General features: G+C 38.6%; 1 protein-coding gene and 1 long non-coding RNA gene across 4 annotated transcripts in view; one reads left to right on the top strand and one right to left on the bottom strand.

The window, feature by feature from the left end:
• The window catches only part of ADAMTSL1 (ADAMTS like 1), a 920,800-nt gene that overhangs the window by 257,446 nt on the left and 635,360 nt on the right, over positions 1–27,994 (top strand). For both annotated transcript variants that reach the window (XM_032306889.1, XM_032306886.1), the window contains exon 2: positions 10,262–10,381. In XM_032306889.1, the coding sequence (XP_032162780.1) occupies positions 10,262–10,381 (120 nt within the window). The remainder of the gene's footprint in view (positions 1–10,261; positions 10,382–27,994) is intronic.
• LOC116570170 lies at positions 19,028–24,716 on the bottom strand. 2 transcript variants are annotated; one of them, XR_004277303.1, is made up of 4 exons: positions 24,608–24,716; positions 23,314–23,489; positions 20,025–20,058; positions 19,028–19,598 (listed from the first exon to the last, which is right to left on the bottom strand). It is a non-coding gene; the product is annotated as an uncharacterized LOC116570170 (long non-coding RNA). The 2 variants fall into 2 exon arrangements; XR_004277302.1 differs by lacking the exon at positions 20,025–20,058.

Below are 27,994 nucleotides of genomic sequence, written 5' to 3'. Positions count from 1 at the left end.
CAAGACAAGATTAAGAATGCAAAAGGATTAATGGGGGAAAAGAGGAGGGAGGCAGAGGAGGCCAAAGAGCCAATGTATGACTACAATTCAGCTATCCCCAGTGGAGGGAAAAAAGAAAACAGAAAGGTTGGGTAAGAAGAGTCTCAGACCACAGTGAGGTGTTGAGAAGGGTTTGGCCAGCCAGTAAGAAGTTCTACAGCAGAAGTCACCCATCATAGGTGAGGTTGAGGATCTCCCCATCTCTCGGGCATAGAGCTGTTTTGGTAACTGCTATGTGTAGCGTAGGGCTGGAAGCAGTCTCTGGGCAAGAAGGAAGTGGATTCAGTGCACATCTGGCCCATCTTACAATGAAGCTTTCTGCAACAGGAGATCTGACTGGCACATCTTTATGGCCTCCAAAGGAGTTAATATAAATTAAGCAAGGGCAAAGACAGAATTTCTGCCCTAATTAATCTTCATTTTGATTCACAATATGAGAGATACCAGGAGAAATACCAATCTTCAACTCCTTTCAGCTAAGCAACTTTAGAAAACCCTGGATAATAATGTTGATCTAAATAGACATTGCCAAGTATACAGCTAAAGAAGATTGATTCCTACCACCACAGTGTGTAAGTAGAAGCCTTTATGTTCTTCCTTTTTTTCATCTTACAATTTTCCTCTAACTGCTCAACTCTCTTAATTCTTGCGTTAATGAGTGTTTAATTTTGCATGTAAGATTTAAAGCATAAACCTAAGCACAAAGGAGCAATTTTAAGACCATATCTGTCTCTCTTTGTCTTTAGAAGATGTGACAATAATGTGCCCTTCTACTTAAGAGTAAAACACAGGGAATTCCGCCTTTTCTGTTTTGTGTGTTCTTTTGCTGTCTAAGTGTAGATCTGAGTCACAGCTGTTACCATCTTTCTCAGGTTGAGTATTCTAACTTTGGAAATTGTACTCTGCTCCCCACTTGGTAGGAATGGGGTATAATGTGTCTTAACGTGTTTGAAGAAGGTAAGGAAGAAGAGAATTTACTATGTTTCTTGGGGAAATTGTTGCCTTCTTTGAGTTATTTGGCTGCTTTGCCATCACGTATGTCATGGGCTTTGTCTCAAAACCCACATCTTTTCTCTACCTGATGGCTCAAGAAGGCAATGGATGTTTCCCCTCCTCTGAAAAGATAAGAGGCTGGTGAAGAGGGTCTCCAAAGTTCTTTCTAGCACTTCGATTTCAACACTCGTGCCTACAATCAGTTATGGAAATGCAATAGCTCACCTGCAGATCGAGCCCACATTATACACAGTGCCTCCATACCCTTTAATGGAATTCCTTTTGCTGCTACTTTTTTTTTTTTTTTTACACATTGTTCTGTGAGGGTACATTTCTCTGTATGTGTTTGTTCATTTCTTATTTTGCCGCCCTTGTTGTTTTAATGACTCCTTGCCTTGTCAAGGTCACTATCTATCTACCTTAAAGTTAAAGTAGATCTCTTTAAGCATTATTCCCCCCTACCCCACAGCATAAAGGTTATTTTGCTAGGGTAATGGAGTTTCTTTTCATTGACATTCTGGGACAGATCTTTAAATTCCGCTACATCTGGTCACCTTGCCTCAAACCATATTATAGCTGTTACCCTAAATCAGACCTGAACTAAGCATGAACATCTGTACCAGGAATTATGAGGCCCAGCTGAGCCCTTTGGACCAGTATGTTCCATCTCACTTCTTTCTGCTTTAACTGTTTAGCAATTATCTTTACAATCCTTAGAAATAGTAATTAAAGTTGGTAAAAGAACAAACAGAATACTGAAATGTCTTTAAGCTCCAAACACCAGGTATATAAATGTCAGTGGCTTAAATATGGTTATGAGAAAGTTTTTATTCACTCCCTGCACCAGTCTTCTTGGGGATCATATTTAGCCTTTCCTTGAGGGAGTATAACAGTGCTAATCAGCTCACAGAGTTGGCAGCCATTAGCTGGGGACACCTGAAGCCACTTCAAGAACTTTTTCATTTTCACAGACAAGCCTGCTGTGGCAGTAGTAGGGACGGATAGCTTTGTTTTAATCACCAAGTGTCCGTCTAAAGAGAGTGAGTCGCCCCCCGCCCCCCCACCTTAAACAACCAACAGTACTTTCAGAGATAAGCAGATGATTTTCTAAGTGGGCTCTTCCAACCATGAAAGCAGTTTATTCAGTGACGGTGTCTCCCTGCTCTCTAGACACATTTGTGAACATGGGCACACACGGTTGTTGATCTCGGCATAAGTTGATAGAGCCTCTTCAGACAGGCGACTGTGAATTTGGAAATATTTACAAATACCATTACTTTGGGACATGGTCTCATAAGTGTCTGAAATACTTTTTCTGCATTATAATAAGGAAATTTCTTTAGTAAGATTATATGCCCATAATTTTTTTGTTTACATCAAATTACTGTTTATTCATTTTCCCATCTTACTATATTTGAATATTCCTACCAGGAATGAAATTATAGGGATTAATGGAAGGGGAGCCATTGAAAGTAGGCTGGATATTGTTTTGTTTTGTTTTTTCATTGTATTTGTGTCCATTAGCATAGTCCTAACATAAATAGACTGTAAAATTATTAATTTCCTTTTCCATATCAGGGACCCTTGTTTATTGCCAAATGGAATTTACTAATGTCAGGCAAACTCAGTTTGCTACCAAATGTCAGGCTCTTTAGTAAAGTTAGAAATATCTATATTTATTTTTGTTTAGAATCTACTTCTCAGTATATTTAGTCCCCAGATTTCATTTAGGACTATTCTTGTTTGCAGCTTAGTGTATAAATATTTTAGGGGGTAGTGATAGGATATTCATCCTTTGGCTTGATTTCCTTCAAACCAAAAGTTACTCATACTTTTAGATTGGGAACAGATTTTCTCTTCCTTCCCTGGTCTCTGAGTCACTTAGATTCTGAGGATCAGATGGTATTGATATTGGGGGGCAGAGCTACCTTTGGGCTCTTGGAGTCCATATAAATTCTTACTTCCTCCTATTATTTGGTAGGGTTTCTCAGAAATGGAGCTAGATATTTTTGAGCGTCCAAGGAAACTTCCTATTCAGCTATTTATTCAGTAAGCATTTAAACGTCACTTGTGCTCATGACCCTGACACCAATCATTTCAGTGTCCATTGGCATCTAAATATAGGTATTTATTCAGAAAACACAGGAACCAGGTACCTAAGTTGTTTTGATGATTATTCTAATCTAATGAGAATTTACAGCTTCACTACCTTAATTCTTAGTAAACGAAGAACCAAAATGCAGACATAAACAGATGTTACAAAATCCTTTTGGTCAGAAAAAACAGTGTGGTTTTCAGTGCTACACTTTGTAAGTCATATTGAAACCTAAATCTGACCCATGGGACATGAACTTGGCTACCTTTCAGTTTTCACAGAAAAACTAAACGAAGAAAGAACAACAATAAACTGATAATTTGAGGTCGTCTTTATATGTTTAAACTTCTATTATTTCCACATCCCTTTCTCCAAGCCTGGAAGCCAATGGTTGCTTCTCCTGGAGTTGTAAGAACATGATAGCTGCTTCAAAGCTCTGGCCATAATCCATTCCTATCATCAACATTGCAATTGCTATAGAAATTTCAGCTCTTCCTTAATGATGGCGGAGATTCCAAAATTTGAACCAGTTGCTCTGTGCTTTCACATTCCAAATTCTAGTCACAACCCATAGAGCAAACTTGTACAAAGTAGGACATTTGGTGGGGCGGCCGGGGGGTGGGGGGGATTCCTAGCTTTTCTTCCACCAATCGTGTTCATCGTGAGCCGACAACTGTGGGTCAGAATACTAACCAGTATTCTCTGGAGCCACCAAGTGTCAGGTCAAGCAGGGGAATTCTTGGTGCCAGGTTATGATGGGAGTGAGTGTGAAGCAGGAGACAAAAGTTGACATAGTTTGAGTTTCTGACTATATCCTAAAGCCAAATGTAAAACCTTTCGTTATTATTCAGTGACTTTGGTTTTTCATTTAAACTACCTTTACCTCCTTTTCCCCTCTCAGGAGATGAAGAATAGAGAGCTACTTGAAAGACTTCCTTGTTTCCTGTATTTACCTATGTCCCTTCCTAAAATCTCTTTATGTTTGATCGCTCAGCCCCACTCGAGAGCACATAAACCACAACAATAAATTGTTTCCATGCCTTCCTGGATCTAATGAGACTCTTCTGGGAGCTGGTATTTCTACATTCCTGGGTTCTCTAAGGAGTACCCCCATGTGCCAAGGACCAGAAAGAGGAGTCAATGTTTGAAGCAGGAAATGAGATTATAATTGGAAAAGCAATCGTCCCCATAGGGAACAAATTCCAACACATGACAGTCTTTGTGATTCCTGAGGAGCAGTCCTCAGGAGTCTAGAAATCCTGGAGAAACAGGTGACTCAGTTATGATTAATTTTTTCTTGCCCTGTTCCTATAGGTGAATAGCCCAGTTTGAATCCCGTAGAGATTTGAATATTTTTTTTAACATTTGATTTCTTAAAAAATAGAATAATTTTTATTTTTAATTTATTAACAACATTAATAACATTAATAAATTAAATATACTAATTTTAAATTTTATTCATAAGTAAATAATGACAGAGAGAGAGATAGTGAGAAAGGGAACACAAACGGGACAGTGGAGAAGGAGAAGCAGGCTTCCCGTTGAGCAGGGAGCCCATCACGGGGCTCGATCCCAGAACCCTGGGATCATGACTTGAGCCAAAGACAGATGCTTAATGACTGAGCCACCCAGGCCCCTGAGACTTGAGTTTTTTGGAGACACTGTCTCTGATTCCTAATCCTAACATCGGCACTGGCTATGTGTAAAATTCCTCCCCTTCTCACATTTCTGTTTTCTGACTGAAAAACTAACACCATTGCATCTAAAACATAATGGGGTGCCAGTTTTGCTGCATCTTTTATAATATGCTAACTTCCTTATAACTGCAAGGGGAGTTTTGCCATATCAGGTGTAAAGTAACTGTATTTCCCAAACCGAGAATCAGGAAACTTGGTCTAACCATGGGAAAAAGAATTTTTAAACTGTGAGTTATCTGGAAATTTTCATGTTTCAGTCAACATTTAGTTGAATCCAGGGCCTGGGGAATGATAGCCCAAAGAACCATAGGTGGCTCTCAAGTAACTAATTGTAACAAGTTGAATGTAATGTCCTGAATGTATTTTCATGGAAAACCAATAGAAGAATGACTAAAAATGATGAAATGTAGTCTGTTTGGATTGTCCTTGTTAATAATTTCTGTTGGTATAACTAGACCATTAGACCCAGTTGCATGTTACGTATCTGTTCTTCCTGGATGGTTCTTACCTCGTATCCTCGCATTTGCCATACTTTCCCTCAGCAACCTCATTCACCCCAACTTATTATCCACCCCCCATATGATGCCAACACTTACATATCATCTCTGGACCGGTCTCCTTGTAGTACACAAAACTCAGCTTCCTTTGCCTAACGCTCCACTAAAGCTCCACTTCTCTGGAACCAGACTTCCCATCTAACTCATATAATTGCTCTTCCTGAAGTATTTCCTATTTGTTGTAAGGGCTCCTATCCACTTTTCTCTTCTGATCAAATCCAGGCAGAAAATATAGACATAACCTGAGACTTATCACTTGCATTTAGCTGGCCACCAGATTTTCTGGTCCTTTCCTTTTCTCCTAGCCCCTCAGGTCTTCTTGAGTTCTCATGATCTGAAACTGGCCCCCTCATCTCCAGTCTTACCTCCTCAAGGCTACCAGAATGCACTTCCAAACTCATAAGACCAAGCAAGACTGCTTTGGTCTTTCAGTGAGTGTAATTCATAATCTGTTGCTATCCCATGCTCTCGTGTACCTCCAGACTCTTGTCCATGCTTGATTTCATAAAACACAAATATGGTATCTCATGCCTTACTGCCTTTCCCCAATCCCCTCCCCTTCCCCTTGTTGGGCTAGTAAATCCTGACCCTTCCTTTAACCTCACTTTAAAGTCTTTCATAATCCTTCTTCGGAGAGATAATCAACCTTGCTCTGTATTCTCGTGGCATCCCGTGTTTACTTAGAATTTTTTCATTGTTGGGGCACCTGGGTGGCTCAGTGGGTTAAGCCTCTGCCTTCAGCTTGGGTCATGATCCCAGATTCCTGGGATCGAGCCCCGCATTGGGCTCTCTGCTAGGCGGGGAGCCTGCTTCCCTTCTCCCTCTCTGCCTGCCTCTCTGCCTACTTGTGATCTCTGTCTGTCAAATAAATAAATAAAATCTTAAAAAAAATAATTTTTTCATTGTACTAATTAGAGCAGGTTAGCCATAGTAACAAATAGTGTCTAACATGTGCACCTTCCAACACAGTAACTGTTACTTCTTGATCATGTTACAATATGAGGTAAGGGAACAGGTCATGGGACGGCCTTCCTGCATACAGTCATTCAGGGAGCCAGGCTAATGGAACCTCTGACACCTTTAACAATTGACGTCAGGATTTCCCTGAGGCTGTCGCCATTCCAGACGGACCTAAGGGCAACAGAGCACAGAAGGAATGTGGGAGACTTTTATGAGTAGTCCTAGTGTATCACCAGTCACTTCGACAAGCTAAAACTCAGCCTTGGCCACCTTCGCTACAGAGGAGGCTAGAAAATGGGCTTTAGGTGTACCAGTGATGATGAAAAGATGACAGCTTTTGGTGAGCATCTAGTAGACTCTATTACATCCATGTACACGTGAGACAGTGCCCTGAAAGGAAGAACTCTATCCAATAATACAGGTCCTGGTACTTGGTAGTACTTGAGTAAATGTGTGTACATATGAATAACTGAAAAAAAAAACCCAAATGAATAAAAGATACTACTCTGCATGGATTGACTGATTGATTGGTCGATTTAAAGATTTTATTTTTTTATTTGACAGAGAGAGACACAGTGAGGGGGAAACACAAGCAGGGGTAGTTGGAGAGAGAGAAGCAGGCTTCCTGCTATGCAGGGAGCCTGATGTGGGGCTCAATCACAGGAACCTGGGATCATGACCTGAGCCGAAAGCAGACACTTAATGACTGAACTACCCAGGTGCCCCACTACTTTGGATTTAAGTAATCATTTTGAAAATCAGTTTGAAATAGAAGTCTAAGATTTACATATTTATCTATCTATCTATATATATATATATCTCCTTCATTGTAACAGTATTTCTAAAACACACAGACTATAAAAATTATTATCCATGGTTTGATAGATATAGATATTCAAAACTAACTTAATAATGATCAAATTAATTTGGGTACTCTAAATTGCCTAATTAGTAATAATTGTTCATGAATAGAAATTAAATTAGAAACAGATAAGCACAGGATATCTATAGGGAGAAAGTGGTTATAATTACATTCCTCTAACTTGTATGTTCTTATCTATTCTCAATATTATATTGAATTTTAGTTTAATTAAGACCTTCTGCTTTAGTATCACATCAAAGTATTGGGGAAGTTGAGCATCTTGGTAAGAGTTGTGAGTTATAAATGTCAACATTCTTGGGAAATACAAACAGGCATAAATGCTTTCTAAATCAAATACACAGCTATGATTGAGAATTAAAACCTAAACCAAATAAACTAAGTGTTTGCTGATTATTCTTCCTTTTTGTAGCATTGCATCTTCAGTCTTTGTGTTTGACATCTCACTTTCTCTTTTGGAGCATATTTGAGTCGTTTGTCTCTTTCTTTTATCAGTTTAACAAAAGAAACCTGTTTTTCATAGGCATAAATTTCTCCTGAGGAAAATGCACAGAAGTTGATTAGTCTCTTCAGATTTTTAGCTTTTAAAGACTATGACATTGCCTGGCAAGGTGGCCACCATTTTGAATAACGGAGTTAGAATTAGCAAGAGCCTAAGATTGCTGGAGAAATCATTGATGAAACTCCAGTAGTGATCAGCATACATTAGTCCTTTTGCAAAGAGTGACACGAAAACAGATCAATTCTAGGTCACTTTAAACTCAGGTTGTGATCTTTTTGAGAAAAAGCTGCACAAGTGTGGCTACTCTTTATCTGGAGCTTGAATGGCTGTGAGGAGTCCTTGAGCACAGGGAGGTGAATTTGGAATGCGCCCAACCGGAAGTGGAGAATCCCTGAGCTTCTGATCAGGGACGTTACAGGGTCAAGACAGGTTTTGAAGTGTATGTAACTACAGACTCCAGGAATGATTGACCCTGATAAGAAAAGAAATGAGAAGTTTAATTTTAAGTGTAACAGGAATAAGTTAGGTTACCCAGAAGGATCCATTTCCAAGAATTACTTGCAATTCTACCTCTGCTTATTTAGTACTGGCTAATTCTTATGAAACAGTGTAGGCAAAGAAACAAGATAACCTCTCATCAACCCTGCCTCTTGATGATTATATCAATTTTCGATTGCTGTATAACAAATTACCACAGATTAGTGGCTGAAAACAAGACACAAGTGTTATCTCACAGTTTCTGTAGGTCAGAAGTCTGGCAGCCATGGCTAGATTCTCCAGTGAGAGTCTCACTGGGCTAAAATCAAAGTATTGGCAAAGATGTAGTTTTCCTCTAAGGCAAAGGTCCTCTTCCAAGCTCTCCATTGTTGGTAGAACACATTTTCCTCTCACGCTTCCCATGTGCCTCCTGCCTTGATCTTCAAGTCAAAAATGGCAGGTCAAGTCCTTGTCATACTTTGAATCTTTTTGACTTTCTCTCCTGCCCTCAGCTCAGAGAACGTTGTTTTTAAGGCCTTCTATGATTACACTGGGCCCACTTTGATAATCCAGGATACTAACCCTATTTTGAAGTCAGCTAATAAGTAAACTTAATTACATCTGCCAAGTCCCTTTGCCATGTTAAGCAATATATTCACAAATAGGATATTAGCGAGTTGGGGGGCCCAAGACTCTGTCTACCCCAGTGATACTGACTATGCTATATAACAGAATCCATTTACATATAAATTACAGAAAATTCTATTCCTTTCCTACAACTTTAAGGATTAAAATTATTTGAATTTATTATGAATTATTACAGACATTGAAGAAGGCATAAATTAATAATATGAACAGCCACATATTCCTCAAATGATATTACCGATACCATAAAAAGGTGTGCAATTTAAAATGTATAAAAATTAAATTTATACTAACATGAAGATAATGCAATACCCATTTACAATATCTATTAAGGACATTATAAAAATGGTCAAAGAATTTCATGTATGTTAAAAGCTGAAATTTTTAATTGTTCCTTGAGGAGAATGTGCTTTTGATAGTAACTATGGCTGTCATCTGTTGATTACTTCCTCTAGGTCAGTCACTGTACTAAATGCTTTCCATGTATTAAATGTATTTAATGTAATAAGTGTGTTTTCGTGTATCTCCTGTCTTTTCAGCAACCCAGTCATGCTGATATAAGTCCTGTCTTGTAATGTGTAGGTAAACATGTTTGGAGGAGTAGTGGGAAGCCTGGGTGAATCCACAGCCCCTTGAATTTATGGGAGTTGTACTCAACAATGTGTCCTCCGCCAGAGGATTGAGGCCCGCAGTAGTGCAATGTGATAATGAAAAGAAGGGAGTTTTAGAGTCAGACCCATATTTGAGTCCCCATTTCAACACTTACTGACTTGCCAAATTCCTGAAACCTCTTTGCCTCCAGTTCCTAATTTGTAAACTGTGGCTAATAACAGACACCTCCTGGGGCTACTGCAAGATAACTCGCTTAAAGAACCTGGTATGGGATAAGCTCTAGATAAAAGTTCTCCAGTGCCTCCCTCCAGAGTAGCTGAAATGCATCTGGTTCTAAAGTACTTGAATAACTCAGGAAGTCATGCGTGGGCACAGGCCAGCTTCTTCTTATCTGGTAGATAGTTAACAGGACTTGAGGATTCACCTAGATACTCCTATCTGTGGAAATAGGGATTGATCCCTGTGGGTCCAAGATACCTGGGTGGCGTATACATAAGGATAGCCCGATAGATTAAATATACCCTTGACCTGGCCTCAAAGATAATTTATGATCTCTGAATTTGGCAGTCAATAAAGAGGTGCCAACTTAGCAGCGGACTTCCCTGGCATCCATCCAAGGAGCCACATGCCAGAACAGTCTAGTGGCTCTCACATTAATATGTATTTGCGGGTGTTGTGTTTGATTGCTCTAATCGGACTTGAAATGCGTCCAAGAAGTTTCTTCAACTCAGAGACATTATTTCCTCAGTGTCCCCTCCCTCCAGGCTCTGTCTGAAGGCTTAATTGGCTATCTTATCTCCCTAGGTATGCGGAGACCAAAGCCAAGGGGCTGTTTTCCTGAGGGAATTTACGCTAATTCGGAGAGAGAGCCTTCATGAAGATTTCCTGTCTGACCTCTTGAATAGTCACAAAACTGAAGACCTGGTAGAGTGTCTCTTTTATTTCTTCTTAGAAACACTGAAGTTCATTTGGCGATTCTGACTTGCAATGGTGGTTGGTTTTAGCAAATGTGAAGAGGTTTGAACGGTATTTTCTCATATCCATGAGGAGAAAGAAGCAAAGTGAGACCTCAGTGGACAGACTGTGGGGGCAGCTTTCTACCCCTTCCTGGGTCTGGCTAGCTACAAACCTTTCAGTCCAGCGTTTAAGTTTGTCTGGGGCAGCCTGCAAAGGATTCACATGAAAATCACTGATGTTTTGCCAGTGAGTCTGAACAAGAAATGGTAGTAATTTAAGTGAGTGAAGAAGGAAAAAGGAGATTTATATATGAATTGTTTGATGAGTCAATGGAAATTCTACCATCTTCCCATCCTGGTTTCTTTGTGGCTATTTTTACTTCAAAGTGTTAGTCATATTTATTTTATGAAAGTTTGTTTCTCTGGTGGTGGTTTTGAAAAAAAAAAAACAACAAAAAAAATTGGAAGTCTTCATAATGAGCTCTGAAATTAAAACAAGCAGCATAGTTGACTGGAGATGTCAAGAGTTAGGATCTTCTCTACTTGCAAATAGAGCTGTAATTTGTCATCTGTGCTTTATTGTGAGAATCGGAAAGAACTTCTGAAAATTTTAAGTGTGGCTCTTCAGGGTGGTGACCTTGTGCTCAGAAGCACTCAGGCTGGAATTAGAGGAGCCCAGTGGATTTCCTTTGCAGTCAGAATATAATGTCTTAGGCGGGTGCCTGGGGGGCTCAGTCGGTTGAGCATCTGCCTTCGGCTCAGGTCGTGATCCCAGGGTCCTGGGATCGAATCCCACATTGGGCTCCTTGCTTGCTGGGAGACTGCTTCTCCCTCTGCCTGCTGCTCCCCCTGTTTGTGCTCTCTCTGTCTCTTCCTGAAAAATAAATAAACAAAGAATTCTTTAAAAAAAGAAAGAAAGAATGGGCATTCCTCTGTACGTAAGGATCTTCTTTGTCTTAGCTACTTTCAAGAGGTTCTGCCTACAATTATAATTCTTCATTCTTACTATTAGATGTCTTGAGGACTTGAAGGGGCGGGGTACCAGGTGGTGGGTATTATAGAGGGCACGCATTGCATGGAGCACTGGGTGTGGTGAAAAAAATGATACTGTTATGATGAAAATAAATAAATGAAAAAAAAATAAAAAGATAATTAAAGGAAAAAGAAAGAAAGAAAGAAAGAAAGAATGAAAGAAGGAAGAAAGAACATGTCCAAAGCAAACACACAAGTGGCTTTCTTTCTACCTCCTCTATCCCACCTGCTATAGCCTCTCTCAAGAGGGCGTTTGGGGCACATTTATCTCATAAACTTCCCTTCTATTTACTGAATAAATCCGTTTTCTGGGTGGCCACTTGCGGCCACCGCTTACTGTTTCTGTCATTTCCATCTTCTCTATGACAGACGTTCACATTCTTGTCAAAGCTTGTGCCCCAGCATGGGCAGGAAGAGTGGTAAAGATTCCCAAGAGTACTGTAATTAATTTTCATAAAGTTCATATATATATATGTATATTTCTAAGTAAACTCAGAAAATGCAGAGCTGACCTTTTAAACTTTTCTTGTTTGCTTAAGGCTTTTTTTGTGGGATCTGCTATGGTACACACACGTTCCCACCTAAGTTTTATTACTTCTTTCTCAGAACATTATCTCATAATTATCTTTAAATTTTGTCCCACTGATGTTATACAAATCTGAAATATGTTAGCTCACTTTGGACTGGGCCTATGAAAAGATCAAGTAAGTATTGCTCTGTGGATACCATGGACAAACCTCAGAAGCAAGTCTAATTATTACATAATTTACACCATAAAGGAAATTGAATAATATTAATTATGAACATAATGGAACTGTAATAGTGGTGCCACGGAATACAATTTTTGTCACTTGGCAAGCATTGAGGGGTGTCGCCAATGTTTTGTTACATACTATTACCTGGATTTGCATTGTAATAAAAACTGTTCATGCCCCAGAGTTTTCTCAAACCCACTGACATTGTAAGAGTAGAGAGGGTGGAAGCATTTAAGCTGAAAGAGGAATTACCTACCAGCATAAATAGAAGTGGGGCTGTACAAGAAAATGGGAAGGAAGAGAAAAGATCAAAGCTTCCTGAATACCAGAAGCTAATCCAGTATCCTAATAAATTTGTGAAATTCTGTCAATTTCTTTGGAAGGTATGTCTATTTGAGGACTTCTTTTGTCCCCTAGGATATAAATCTTTTAAAATATGAGTTTAGGGGTGCCTGGATGGCTCAGTGGGTTAAACCTCTGCCTTTGGCTCAGGTCATGATCCCAGGGTCCTGGGATAGAGCCCTGCATCAGGCTCTCTGTTCAGCAGGGAGCCTGCTTCCCCCCACCCCCGCTTGCCTCTCTGCCTGCTTGTGATCTCTGTCTGTCAAATAAATAAATTAAAAATCTTAAAATAAAAAATAAAGTATGACTTTATTTTTCTGAAGAGGCATTAAAAGATGAATCACCACTTGCTATGTTTGTCTAAGGGGAAGAGTTCAAACATGAATTGTTACTTGTAGCATTAGCCAGAACCCGGAAACTTCTTTTGTGGCCCAGATGTATGAATCTCTGCTACATTGTGAGGAGGCTCTGAAGCGGAATGGGAGAATCATCAGTGAGAAAACTTCCTGGTATAGGTCACAAAAACCACTTCCCAGTGGTTGAGCATAATCTGTCCATTTCTATCTGCTTACAAGCGAGTCTTCATTAGTAGCCCAGTGATAATCATATTCACTCCTCCTACTGGATTAGCAGCTCTGCTCCTTGAGGTGGGATCCACGCTGAGGCAAATATGCACAAGAAGGGCCTTATATATGTGAAAATCTGGGGCTCCTGGATGGCTTAGTTAACCGTCCAACTCATGATTTTGGCTCAGGTCATGGTCTCAGGGTCTGGGATTGAGCCCTGCATCAGGCTCTGCTCAAAACGGAACCTGCTTGTCTGTCCCCTCCCCCTGCTCTCTCCCTCTTGCTCTCAAATAAATAATAAATCTTAAAAAAAATGTGAAAATCTTTCTAAATGCAAAGTATTTTTGTTAATTGCATGAATGACTTCAGTTTTTAATGAAGGGTTGAAAGAACATTTGGGATTGTCTTCCATGATGTTCTTTCAAGCCAGTATATAAGTTTATAATAAAGAATATGAAAGCAGGGGGATTGAAAATTTATAGTTGTGGAAGTAACAAATTTATCCCAGTATTTATAACATTTTGGGCAGAAGTGGCATTAAGTGTAAGAAACACCTTGTCACACTGTTGGGTAAAATTATTGCTATCCTCATTTTAAGTCTTTAATTTTTCTTCTCTCATGCTCTTTCTTTTATTCTTTCAAAAAAAAATTGAAAACCAGAACAGTCTGACTTAACAGACTTGTGGAAAACTCTTTTACCTAAAACCTTATTTTGGGGGCGCCGGGGTGGCTCAGTGGGTTAAAGCCTCTGCCTTCGGCTCCGGTCATGATCCCAAGGTCCTGAGATCGAGCCCCACATCAAGCTGTCTGCTCAGCAGGGAGCCTGCTTCCTCCTCTCTCTCTCTGCCTGCCTCTCAGCCTACTTGTGATCTCTATCTGTCAAATAAATAAATAAAATCTTAAAAAAAAATAAAAATAAAATAAAACCTTATTTTGGTCATTTTGACCTTAAAGTGACACTTCCTCAACCAAGACCTTGTGGCACAAATTGTCTTCTACATTGCATTAGGAAAACTTTCTAGTTTCCTACTAGAAACTCTCTCTCCAGCGGCTAATTCCATTGTCCATACTTCGAAAGGCAGAGTAAGGGAGCTGTTTGTCTAGAATCTAGAAACTTCTAATCCTTGTCTGAAACTGTATGTATGTGATTTGCCTTGTTTGCAAAAATAGGATGTTTGTCAAAGGCCATTATTCAATATTGGAATAGTTGAGAAACAGCCCCTATTGGCTTTGGTTGTCAGCTGGATACAAAATTAAGATGATAATTAACATGAAATTCACTACAGAATGAGATTTCCTTCAGTAGGTAGTTTAATGCAAACCTCACTTGCCTGTGGACTTGTGGTTCACAAAGCAGTTTTTTTAAGCCACTCTTGTACCTTTGTACAAAATGAAAGTCATTTAAGGGATTTCATATTTAATAATACTTTATTATAAAATAAATCATAAGTTATTTCAGTCGAGGGTAGAGTGTTCCTTGAGTAACTGGGAAAATAGAGGTGAACTTTCAGGAGAGGGATCCTCAGAAAGGCCTATTTTTTCATAATCATGTGTGAAAAGGGAGTTCGTTTTTAAGGTCAAGTCAGTAATTCTCTGAAGCTCGACTGAAATAAAAAATCCAATTGATTAAAAATGGTTCTGCTTTGAAGTAAATTAGTTTTTTCTTCCTCAGTTGAGATGGGGGAACTGGTGGGGACAAGTATTATTTCTGTGAACTGAAAAATGAGTTCAACCAACACATAAACACTTACATAAAATGTAATATAACCATTCCCATATGTTCTCAAGGTGTTCACCAACCTCCTCCCCAACCTGCCAAGGGAGTGGAAACAGTGGAATTTAACTGCTAACATCTGAAGATAATAACTTCATTGCTTAATTGTACTTCTAAGTCGGCTACTATTTTTTGAGCATTTAGTGTACATAAACACAAGGAAGTAGCCCTGTGTCAATTAAGTTACAATTTAAGTTACTGAATGTGAGCAATTAAATGTTTTTAAAACAAATTTAAAAATTTGTTGATCTCTCAGCAGCATCTTCCCATCTGCCCTGATTCCATACCCTCTGGACTTTTCCTAAGACTGCGAAGCAGGTATTAACTTTTCATTGCAAACACACAACACTCAAAAGTGGCACACAGCTTCATAAAGCCTTATTGATTAGCGACTAGTACATTTTTTTTTCTTAACTGATTTTATGCAGAGAAGAAATGCGCAGTGATATTGAAGGAGACAGGTGTTTTAAAAGTGGAAGTGCATTCCCATTTAGTCTGTGATTTTTGTGACATCCTTATGGGTGTAACTTGAATTGGCTATCCCATGGGAAGATATACTGAGACAGAAAGACTAGATTTGGTTTCTAGTACATTTGCCACTTCAAGTTATATAATATGATATCACTGAGAAAAAAATCAGAACACCCTACAAAGTATATATAATATGTCACCCTGTGAGGGTTTTAAATATTTTATTTGCCTGCGTTTGCAAGACTTAGCTAATGCATTCTGACTCTATTGGTCATGAACTATTGAAAAAAAAATACTGTAACTTCAGCATATGAATATTTTATATAACTTCATATTTTCTGATTATTTGGTATTCTAAACAAGTAGTCTACATCATTTCTACACTTCTGTGAAGGAAACTTGGAGAAGACCAAATAATCAGGCACCTTTCTGTAGGGAGTTTCTACAAATTTCTCAGAACAACTTGAGATAGAGTAATAACAGCTCCGTTTGGCAATAGTGTCGACCAATTGGAAATGTAATTTTTGAAAGATACCGGTCATAATTGTAATAAAACTATAGGAACAAAAGTCTGAAAAAGATGTAAAATAATTCAAGGTGAAGAGTTTATCAGTGGCATGCCAGTACTCATTAACCATCTATTTTCAATGTTAGTAGTCATCAGGGATTTATAAATTAAAACAACAGCATTCAGTACCCATCGTATTGGCAAAAAATTAGAAGAACCAACCAAGGCAATATCAGCGAGGAAGAAAGGTAGTAAAAAACTCCTATATTGCTGTTGTGGTACAAATTGATAGAGACACTTTGAAGAGCAACTTTCTGATGTCTATAAAGATGAGTATAAGCATAGCCAAAATCCTATCAATTTCCTTTTAGAAGCCTACCCTAGAGAAACAATTACACAGATGTTCAACGAAGTATTGAATGTTTCAGCCTACAACTGAAAGAAAACCTTAAATATTCATTAGAAGGTAAGTGAATGAGCTATTGGCGGTTTAGTCATAAAATAAGATGCTCTAGAAGCAGTTAAAATAAATAACTAGATCTATATGCATTGGATCAATTTCAAAACTATAATGTTGAGGGGAAAATGATACTACTTTATAATGTACAATTTATATTAATTTTAGTATCACATAAATATTTATTAGATAATGTTTAGAGAAAATGATGATGTATAAACCAAGGGTGGGAAAAATTTGCTCCAGCTTTGTAATGTTGGTTACTCTCTGCATAGGCAGAAAAGAAGAACATCAGGTTGGGACCCTGTGCATAGTACACTTTAACCATGTCTGTAATATTTTATTTTTCAAAAAAGATCATGGTAAGATGTTAATATGTTTAAATGGCTAGTGGTTGCAAAAAAAAAGTTTATTTTATTATTCCCTGCACTTTTTATGATTGGAATATTTTTAAATACATGCATAATAAAACCTTCAGGAAAATGTCTGGCAAAAATCAGCACAAAATGCTGTTTTTATTAGCAGTGGTTGAACTGGCAAATCATTGAAACATAACGTGACAAAGCTCAGTACCCAAGATTTAGTATATACACAATTCACATTTTTGCTTCACCATATAATTAAGGAGTAGTCAAATGTATGACAACAGAATTCGAGATCATGAGGCCTCCTATCAGTTCATGAACTGCAGCTTTAGTAAATAATGTCAGGATGATGAATCTCAGTATTTAAGGAGAGAGACTACTTCTTACACTTGACCTTTGGAATTAACTGAAAAAAAAAAAACATTATCCTTGGGGGGGTGTTTTTTTTTTTTCTTTTTCAATTTCCAATTTCCTTACAGCTTATACAGTTCCTATCTGTTGTTTATGAGATAACCACCATTTGCTAGGAGTCTGTCATTTACTCCAAACAACAAATAGATATGAAGATTAATTATCTAAAAGACGGGAACTAATAAAATGTGAAGCATTATAAATCCCAACTCTCAAGCAAGCAGATTATTAAGGCCAAACAACCTCTCAAATAAAAAAAAATATATATATAATTCTGTTAAAAAAATTAACATTAGTTAGAAATATATAAATAATGTGTGAATTTGAGGACTCTGTTTGAGTACATTTTCAGGTTTCATGCTGTGAGATTCTTCCCAAAGAAACTGTCGTACTAGTGAAATTTTGGTATTAAAGGAATTTTTCCTAATTTCACACCAACGCTGTTCCTTTAAATGAGTGTTCAAATTCTTGAGATAGGGTCCATTCCCAGTTGTCCTAAAGTAAGCCAGAGTACTTTGAAATGACTACTGAATATCTTAAGTAGCAGTTACAAATGCAAGCAACTGATTCCTTGCTGCTTTACTTTGGAAGTTTGCTAATAAGCACAGACTAACTAAGGACTGATTTAAATTGCTCCTCAGAAAATCACTTGGGGCACCAAAAAATAATTTATTGCTTCTTTAATAAAAAGAGCTAATTCAGCTCATGAAAAAAGACAACTTTCAGAGGAGTTCCTTAGCAGCTTCTGAGGTAGTGCTGAAACTGTCTGGCTGTATGATGAGTTCCAATGCCTGTCTCCAACAGACGACTGATGACCTGCTTGTGCGTGAAGGTGATGTCCAGTGTCCATCAGTAGTTGAAGGCAGCTGGAGGGGGGGCAGTGTCCGACTCCGCCAGCAGCTGGACAAGGTCACTGGCACCAGACATCTGTGTAGGGAGGTGCTGAGTAGAATCAGAGAGGTCAGAAGACAGCCTAATGGAATCCTATAACGGAGAGTCCAAATTCTGCCACTTGAATTTAAGAAAATATGACAGAATACTGTGGGTTGTGGGCAGGAGAAAAGTGACCCCTTGATGCCTCACATCCTCTTGGAGTTTATATAATTTTGTAATTGGATAGACTTTTTTTTTTTAAGTAGGTGCTATTTCAAAGTAGGTAGATATTTAGGTGTTTACACTGAGATTATAATTGGGTGGGCCAATTGAAGCAAAACATTAAAAGGACATTCTTTACTAGCATGATATTATTGAATAGAAACAATCTCTAAATATTGATTTTAAAATGCTCTATACCATTTTTACATTTGTTAGTAGTAACTTGTAAGTAAGAAGAAGGTCATGGTCATGTTTTTGTTCGGCTTCAGAAATAACAGCATTATTGCTCAATGAAAAGTTTTGAAAGGAACACATTTTAGTTTTCCTTTGTCTTTATTAAGTTTGATTTCAACTTGATATTGACAAAGAGCAAAAGGAATGCTAAAAAAATAAAGATCTGTTATTTATATTACTTAATTGTACATATGTAACTTCTGCTAAGTGAAAAGACCTTTATCTACAATTATATAGTTTTACCTAAACTAAAAATGTGGAATTTGATGTAAAAGTGTCACTTATGGAGCCTAAAACTCAAGGAGGGTTTGTGTTGTTGGGTTGAGGCTTTCCAATAGGCTATGAGACTTGAGGCAAGACATATATCTTCCTGAACCTCGTTTTCCTGACCTTTAAGATAAAATATACTCTGGATGGCTTTGCAGCTCCAGAATACTGTGTTTTAAATTAGATATTTAATGGAAACTTCAAATTCCATGGAGTTGCTTTTTGGTGATATTGTTTGATTACCACTCCAATTATTTTTTATGTCAGAACTAGTTCTGTGTTTCTAGAGTCAGTCTACCTGTAATAGATTTCATCTTCCTTCTCAATTGTCCACAGATACGCACAGTCTGCCTGGGCTTCTACATGTACCTTTACCAACATAATATTCCAAAAGCTCCACTTTGCCCTTCATGTAATGAGTACTTGTATGTCAAAGCCAATTGTATGTTTCAGGAAAGTTGAATTCTTCAAACACAGTTGAATGCCAAAACCCCTTTGTGTGGTCCCCACTCAACTTTAACCTTGTTTCTGACAACATCTATTTAGATTGTCTTCCCTGCAGCTTGCTGAGACCACGCTGTGTTCCCATGTGCAATTACCAGCTCAGATCTTTGCTTATAGAGCCTCTTCCACCTGGTACATCCTTCTTCCCTCTTCTCTAGACCTTTCTTCAGTAACCAGCTCAGGTATCACTTGCTCATGTGCTCTCAGGATGGGCTTGTCTCTCCAAACTCCTACAGAACTCATGATCTTTGATTATGGAACCAGATAGGGCCCTGCCTTCTTAGGTTGCCCAGCGGACCTTACGCAGGTGTGAAGAGTCCTTGGCTGGGGCCTCAGGGCAGTCTGTCATCAGGATCTTAATCTGCAGGGATGATATCTGCCCAGAGGGGAATATTGGTGCAGCTCTGGGGAAAGAAGCAGGAAATCGGAAATCTTAGTGGGTAAAATATGGAGCAGCGACAGTGGGGGTAGGGAGAGGGAGGCAAGTGGAAGTTTGGCTGGAGCTACAGCAGGGCACAAGGCAGTCAACAAATTCAGACTAGGAGTGAATTCCTGGATCCCATCCCAAGAACATTGTCCATTGGCTGTCACATCCCTCCAACTTTGGGTCTCCATTTATTTTTTCATATCTATAGACCATCTGCCTTGGAAATCTTCTAAGCAAGGACTATGTTCCACAATACTTTGTCCAATATGCAGAACAGAATCTAAAGCAGAGTAATAATAATAATGACATACTGACAATACAAATAATAGTAATAAGAATACCAACTATCATTTATTGTCCACTTTCTGTACCACGTGCTACCTAAGGCACTTTGCATACATACCTCATTAATCTTGGGAAGAGGGTTCCATCCCCTTCTAACAGATGAGGATATGAAAAAGAAAGGTAACTTTCTCAAGATCATGAAACTTATTTGTCACTTTAATGATGAAAGTAATACACATTTTAAAAATGCAGATTCATCTCAACAACCATTTACTAAACACCTACTATATTTAACATACTAGTCTAGGAGCTACCAGGGAATATAAATGTGGGTTAAGCAGTCCTTACTCTCTAGTTTAGACCATCAGCACTTTAATTCTAACTATTGAAATGTTTTTATTTTGGGGGGAGGTCACCAGGGTAATGGCAAAGTAGTTAGATTATGAGTATCATTTTAGAATACCTCATCATTTTAATAGGAAAGTCTTTAGAAATAGCACTTGATTTATTTTGCCTTTTTCTTTTAAAGGGTTGGGCTTGATTATATATGAAGCAGGTTCAAAGTTGCTGCTGAACACACTAAATTTCAGGTGGACTTAATTTTAGTTTGAATTAGATTCTCTTGTAGAGTTATCACTTTGCACACTCCATTGCCCTTTAATGGGTTTGAGTGGATGTGTGTTCAGAGGGCTGCTTGCCTCCAGTCTGAAAGTACAATTTAAGTAGATTGCTTTGGTTAGAACACTAACCATTGCTGGTTAGTGTTCCAAGTTTCTAGAGACAATTGATCTTCATGTATTACATATTAGCCCAACTATATGAATGAGTAAGTGTGTGGAGAATATACCTTCCAAGCTTTGTTAAAGAAGTTGATTAAAACGATGGTACTCTGTGCTGAACTCAAATTTGATACAAATCATATGAAAATCAGAAAAAATGATCTTAGCTTTTCAAGTGCCTTACCTTCCTGGCAACTCAAAATTTATGCCACCGATGGGAATTTGGCTAAAAGGTCATGTCACTTAATATTCAACCCACTGCATGTAACTGAAATATCCCCAATGGTGGTAAAAGCGTAAGTATTTGTTTCTCTTCTATGTGAAAGAAATTTTCCAAGGATAGAAATTTCAGGGTCACTATGAACTAAGGTGCTACGGACCCAGGCTCATTCCATTTTCTCCTAAATCATCTTAGCTTCTGCCTCTTATTCTTGAGGACATCTTGTGATCCAAAAATGGCTCCTAGAGTTCCAACCACTCATATTCTGGGAAATAAAATCTAGGAAGGGACAAACAATAAGGTGATAATGGAGGAAAAGATATATACCATATGGCTCCCAAGGTCTTTTCCAGAAGCTTCCATTTGTATCCTCTGAATAGCTCACTGTCATGAACTAAGCCACAGAGCCCTGCCTAGGGGCAGGGGATTCAGGGTCATGCAGTCTTCATACTATGCAGAGTATGTACTATGTACCTAATTTAAGGAGGAAGGGAGAATAAGTTTTGGAGTGAGAAGCCAGTGGTCTTTTCCACAGGGATACACTAGGTAGGATCATGGAACTAAATCCCTAGTTTATATGTGGTCTGTAAAGTTTCAGTCTAAGAGGAATGGACATAGATGCAAAAATCTTTATTTCCCAGAGTGCAAGGAGGGTAACTCCAAAGAAAGAACAAAGACTATGCCAACATGGCTCAGTGGTTCTCTTTGATAGAAGGGGATCCACCGCCATGCTGGTACCCTCTCCCTGATGCTGGATTGTAAGGGACATGCAGGAAAACTGGTTGAACTCTGGAGCAGCTAGTGGTGATGGTGACAGTGATGAGTATGGCAACAGCAAACATTTATCTAAGTGAGTTATATATGTAATAATCAAAGTGGCAAACACTTCAGATAATATGAGGATAATCCTTATGGGGAAACTGAGGCACGTTTTGGTTAACTAACTTGTCAAGGTCACACCCTTAGTAGTAGAAGCTGGTTTCAAATCCAGTAGCCTGACTCCATGGTTCATGTTGAACTGCTTACACAACCCTTCGAGGCTTTCTCCTACTATCAGAAGTTATCCTACCTATTTTAACGCAGAAGTCCCCTTCTTTTATGAATTTTGTGATTTTTATAATATATATTTGATTATAGTTATCCAGGGTATTTTATGAACTAGCACAGGATAACTTCTGTCTCAGGGTTGACTTTGGTTGCTTTTTGTAATCAAATTTCATTTTATTTTGTGTATTATTCCACCCTCTGCCCCATTGGGCCTGATGTAGAAGGTGAATTTAGTACAAGTTAGTGATTTGGGTCCAGGATTGTCTCTGTTTTATGTGCCCATCACCTCACACCCATTCTCTGTGAAGCATATACACATGCCACTACAGAAAAGAGGGGAAACGTGTGTGGTTGTAATCTGGCTCCTTACTCAGGATCTTACTCATCTTACTGGTTCTTGGCATAGATGATGTTTGTGGCCACTCAAAAGAAGACTGGTGAAGGGAAATGCAGCTTAGATCTCCTTCCAGTGCTGATTGAGCTCTGGATCTTTGCTACTAACTACCTGCCAAGGAGTAGCCTCATCTGTCAAATTCACGTGAGAACTGTCCACCCTATCCATCTCAAGCATTATCATTGATGACCATTTTGGCCATGATGTCCTCTTTCTCTAATAACCCCCGAGACCCTCTGGAATCCATAGGGTCTTTTAGATGCTGCACTCGATCCAAGGGACACTGGAATTCAGGGTGTGGACATGAGAGTTTGGAGTCTCTTTCATTCCTAGGTCCTTACATCATGCCACCATTACTACTCTGGCCGCCAGGGTGGCATGAGGACTTTTCTCTGAAGATTGTATCCCTTCCGGCTGAGACAAAGTGGTCAATGTCTTTTCTTCCCTAAGATCCCCAAACTTAAAAAATTAAAGTAGGCGTACATGCTGCCCTCTTGCCCAAGCAAGTCTTTCCAGTGGTCAAGAAAGGTAAGCCATTTCCAGATGCATTGATCTCGAATCCTTTCCATACTCTACCTTCTTAGCCTTTATAGAAGGTTCTCATTAAATTATATCTCAGTAAATTATATAAAAATGAACAAACCTGCCTTATTTGTAGATTGGTTGACTTTGTGCATAATTTCATTGCTCTAGCTACAGTTTGAAGGATTCCTGTGCTATGAATCTTTATCATTTTGAATGGATTCCTGTGCTATAAATCTTGCTATTATTTTGAATTTGCACTATGGAGTTATGTTTTGCATAGTAGTAACAAGCACAAGCTAATTAAATACCTTGACTAGGGGGAAAAACAATTTAACAATTTAATTTAAATTTAAGAACAATTTAATTGTGATGCAAAGTAAGAGATACTGTTTTAGTATATAGTATATAGTATTTAGTATATAGGATTTAGTCATAGAGTTACCTCCCCGTGTTGTCTTGTGTTCCCAGTGATGCCTACATCAGGGAGAGATCATCATCCAATGAATAATTCCTCAATGTAATGAATGCTGGTAGAAGTGGCAAGCATTTGATTTTCTTCCAATGAATTCTAAAGGTCATTCTACTTGCTGCATACATTTCCTGTTTTCTGAATAACAACTGAAAAAGAGTTTAAAGTCTAACAACAACTTTGGTCTAAAATAGTTATGCATGGGATGCCTAAGTAGCTTAATCAGTGGAACTTCTGACCCTCATTTTTTGGCTCAGGTCATGATCTCAGGATCATGAGACTGAGCCCCACGTCAGACTCTGTGTTGGGCGTAGAGCTTGAATAAGATTCTCTCCCCTGCTGCCCCTCTTGTCTTTCCCCTCCCCCTCTTAAAAAAAAAAAAGTTAGGTACACTAAAAATGATGCCAGTGATCTCTACTTCATGGTACCAAAGAAGGCACAAAGATCTGACCTTTTAACCTGGAAGAAGAAACTAATTTAAACAAGTTCCAGACTGGTGTGTGTAATGAAAGAGGTAGAAATTTTGTGCAAGTTTATCTATAATTATTTGGGTATTTTCTACAGAGAACTTTCATAGATTTTTTTAAATTACCAATTAGAAAGAATTCTATAGGCAGTCAAACAGCACAAGGCTTCAGAGGCTAAGCTTCCTGTTTTCCAGGAGTCAGAAGAGAAGGAAGATATTCACTTTTGCTTTACTTACTATTCTGGGTCTTTCACCATAGCAAATGCCTGGCCCTGACCCACCGTGTGGGTTAGGCAGTGTTTAATAACTGAACAGTAGTCATACACAGACAGACTCAACTACTCAGTAACAAGCTGTTTCCATGTAGTAATGATACTGAACTGGCCAGCATTTTTGCAACCTATTTTGAGAAGAAAGAAAATAGGAGCTAGTGGTGGTATTTCTTGAAAGTCACCATTTCTGGCTTGAGAACTCATCCATATAGCTAAAAATCACACAATGAATAGCCAGGGTGTCCAGAACATGCTCAAGATTCAGACAGTAATTAAAATGGAAGTCATGGGGCGCCTGGGTGGTTCAGTCGTTAGGTGTCTGCCTTCACCTCAGGTCATGCTCCCAGGGTCCCGGGATGGAGCCCCACATCAGGCTCCCTGCTCAGTGGGAAGTCTGCTTCTCCCTCTCCCACTACCCCTGCTTATGTTCCCTCTCTTGCTGTGTCTCTTTCTCTCAAATGAATAAATAAAATCTTAAAAAAATAAATAAATAAAATGGAAGTCATAAAAGTAGTTACAGTTAACTCACAAGGACTCTTCTGGCCTCTCATTATGGCTGTATTATCCTAACTTTGCATTTGATTCCTAGTGGATTAACTGGTATTGCTATGGCTGACAGGTTCTAGGGTAGCCACATGATCCCCTCCTCCTGGGTGTTTATGACTTCATATAATTCCTTCCCTGGAGTTTGGGGAGGACCAGTGACTTGCTTCTAACCAACAGAATATAACAAAGGGGATAAGATGTCACTCCTGTGATTATGTTACATAGGACTCTATCTTGCTCAAGACTTAATTGAGAGACTTGTTTTCCTTTCTGTTGGCTTTAAAGAGACAAGATACCGTGAATCCTACAGACACAGGAAGTGAATTCTTCTAACAACTTAAAAATATCTGACGGGAACACTTTCCCAAGCGAGCCTCCAGATGAGAGCCCAGCCCTGGTAGGTGCTCTATAGCCTGGCAGAAGACCCAGCTAAACCATGCCCAGACCCCTGACACAGAAAGGCTAGGAGATAATAAATTTATGTTATGTGTATCCTTTAATTTTGTGGTAGTTGGATACGCAGCATAACAAACTAACACAACTGCTTTCTTAAACGATTAATGAGAGATATTGCTACTTGACTGAGGTATTAATAGCAAGAAGAGAAGAGACAACTGACAAGGAGACAATAGATACAAGAACATAAAACATACAAAATATAAGAACAAAAGATATGAGCCCCCCAAAGTCGCATTGCTATCTGAGCCAACATAGCATGGAAAACAGTAGCCTCATACACCAGTATAATTACTGAAAACATAATTGAACAATAAATGGCATTCATAGTGATGACTCTGAGTCCACAAGCAGCAGTGTATTGTGTGAAACGCATTCTGCTCAAGAAGGTAGAGAGCTATGTAATACAGTTGTGAAACAAATTTCATAATCATTGACCTAGCATTGGATGCGTTTGACCATGGATACCGAATTATCCATATCGAAATTGCCTGAGAATTTGATATTTATCCTAGGATTAAGTCAAAGAGATCAGAAAATAACAAAATACTTACAATCAAAGAGTTACATGTGCCTTTCTCCCAATATGATATGCCAGAATGTTTATTGAATTTTAAGTTGCAAATAAACACTTGAGCTTAAAATTCAAGTATCACTTATTTCCACATAGCCAATGGACAGCATGGCCTCTATTTCCAAGCTGGAATTAGAAACAATAAAGAATGCTGATAGCAGTGGTGGACCACAGGTTGGTCTTCCCTTTGGCGTGTAGGATATGAGAGGGAGAGAGGTTCCTTGGTGTGTGGAAGAGATCATAAGGGAAACAACTACTTAAAAGGCCCAAACTTGATGCATATTTGTATAACTGTGCCATAAATCCATTTGAGGTTTACTTTTCATGATCTTCTCTACATCTTGTGAGGTTTGGAGTAGGAAGAGGTAGTGTGAGTAAATGTTGGAAATGCCCTGGATTGTGCAGAAAGGTAAGGCCGGGTAAGCTAGTTCCAGCGCAGACCCACAACAGCCTTGTCATCTGTCTGGGATTTAGTGTTGCCAACTGTAAAATAGGGGTAATACTCTCTACATAAATGTAGATTATATACTATCTACCCCTTTGACAGACTCTTTTTAAGAAAATTTTGTTGCAGTAGTTTTTCAAATGGTGTCAATTTCAAAAAAAAAAAAATAAAAAGAACCCATCTAAACAGTGTATGAAACCTATAAGATGAAATGTTTTGAGAAGAATCTCTTTATATAATTTGAACATGGGATTGCATTTCAGTTTCTAAAAGTACTTTTCATGGCAGGTGATCATTTGATCTTCTTGCTGTCCTGGGAGGTAGGTTTTATCAGCATGTCATGTCGTCAGTGATTCTTACTGCTTTGCAGTGTGTGCATGTGTGTGCCCCCCACACACTATGGATTATTGAAGAACACAGTTATCCAGTGTCCCATAACTGGTAAATGGTGGATCCAGGACTGAGACCAGACTTTTGTCTAAATCCCATTCTTACTCTGGAGTACTTTGATGTTAGCTTACCACTTACTTATAAGCAGCAGTTGTCCTCTCCCAAGAGGAAATGTGCTTGAGTCACCACACTGCCTTTTGATAGGCAGCGGTGTCAGGTTCCTACTTAGGGACTCACATCTGGAGTGGTATTTTAACTCTCTCACAGGCCTAGGGAACTGCTCTCTGCCCATGCAGAGTTGTAGGTAAGCGAGGAAATCCTTGTCATCAACCTCTTTCTAGTAACTCTTCTTAGTCCATTTCTCCTAGAAGGAGTCCATTTCTCCTAGAAGATTGTACAAACATGATCTTCATCCTTGTGTCTAGAGCCCTGGAGCTAATTAACTCATGTGTAAAATATGGTTCCTCTTTTTAAAAAAATTATTAGATTCTAAACAAGGAGCAAAGTTTAAACATGGCCTATCCCTATGTTCATATTGGGGATTATTCATTTTTAAAATCCTTTAAAGATCTGAAGTGTTTAAATATCTAAATCTAATAAACAAAATAATAAGCTTATACAAAAATGTTTATAGTATGACCCCTCTGTTGGACCAAAAATAAAAATAAATTTAAATATCTGTGTACATTTATATAAACAGAGAGAAAGAAGATGCTACTACCTGAGAAAAGCAGGGCTTTCTGACCACTTTTTTATTTTTTTAATATCTGGAGTTTTTTTTCACTTGTAATCAAAGAGTAACTTTGTCATTTAAAATTGTCCAATAAATTTAAAATAAATATGGATGAAAGGAAAGGAGAAAGGGAGGAAGGATGGAAAATGAGCTCTCATTCTACAGCGGACATGGAGCTCATTTGATTAACTCATAGAAATAAGTTACTTGTTGTCGTTATGCAAGAAATAAGAATATATTGTATGTAATTAAGCAGTGTGTTCATCCTGTACTTCAATAAGTTTGTTTAAATGTCACTTATACATTTCTGAAATATCTATTGCTTATATTACTGACATGAAAGAACATGGGATTTTGATAGATACTGTAGAGTGTGTGTAATGTGGGATAAAGCCATTCAATTATGCATTCCTACAGCAGGCACAAGGGAGCACAGGGCAAATACAATATGATCCCCCCCAAAATTAAAAAGACCTGGGAAAGCTCATAACTTGTTTACCGAGGATCATCGATAGCTGGCACTCTTCTCACCTCTGCCATCCCTCACAACCCCACCCACCCTGTGAAAGTCTCTAATTGTGTTATTCTTGGCTATTGAGAGAATATCCTTCAGGTTGCCTCTGAACCCTAGGCATGAACAGTCACTGGGGACTGGTTGGCATGGCCGTTCTCACTGTGGTAGAATTATACTTCTGGGGAACTTGAAGCCCATAGGGTCTTTCTGTTGGTTTCTCATTGACCATGAAAACATGAAAGTATTTGATCTTGGAGG

This window comes from Mustela erminea, chromosome 12, assembly GCF_009829155.1.
Source record: "Mustela erminea isolate mMusErm1 chromosome 12, mMusErm1.Pri, whole genome shotgun sequence".
NCBI lineage: Eukaryota > Metazoa > Chordata > Mammalia > Carnivora > Mustelidae > Mustela > Mustela erminea.
Note: the sequence above shows the minus strand (reverse complement) of the source record. Positions and strands in the feature narration are given on the sequence as shown.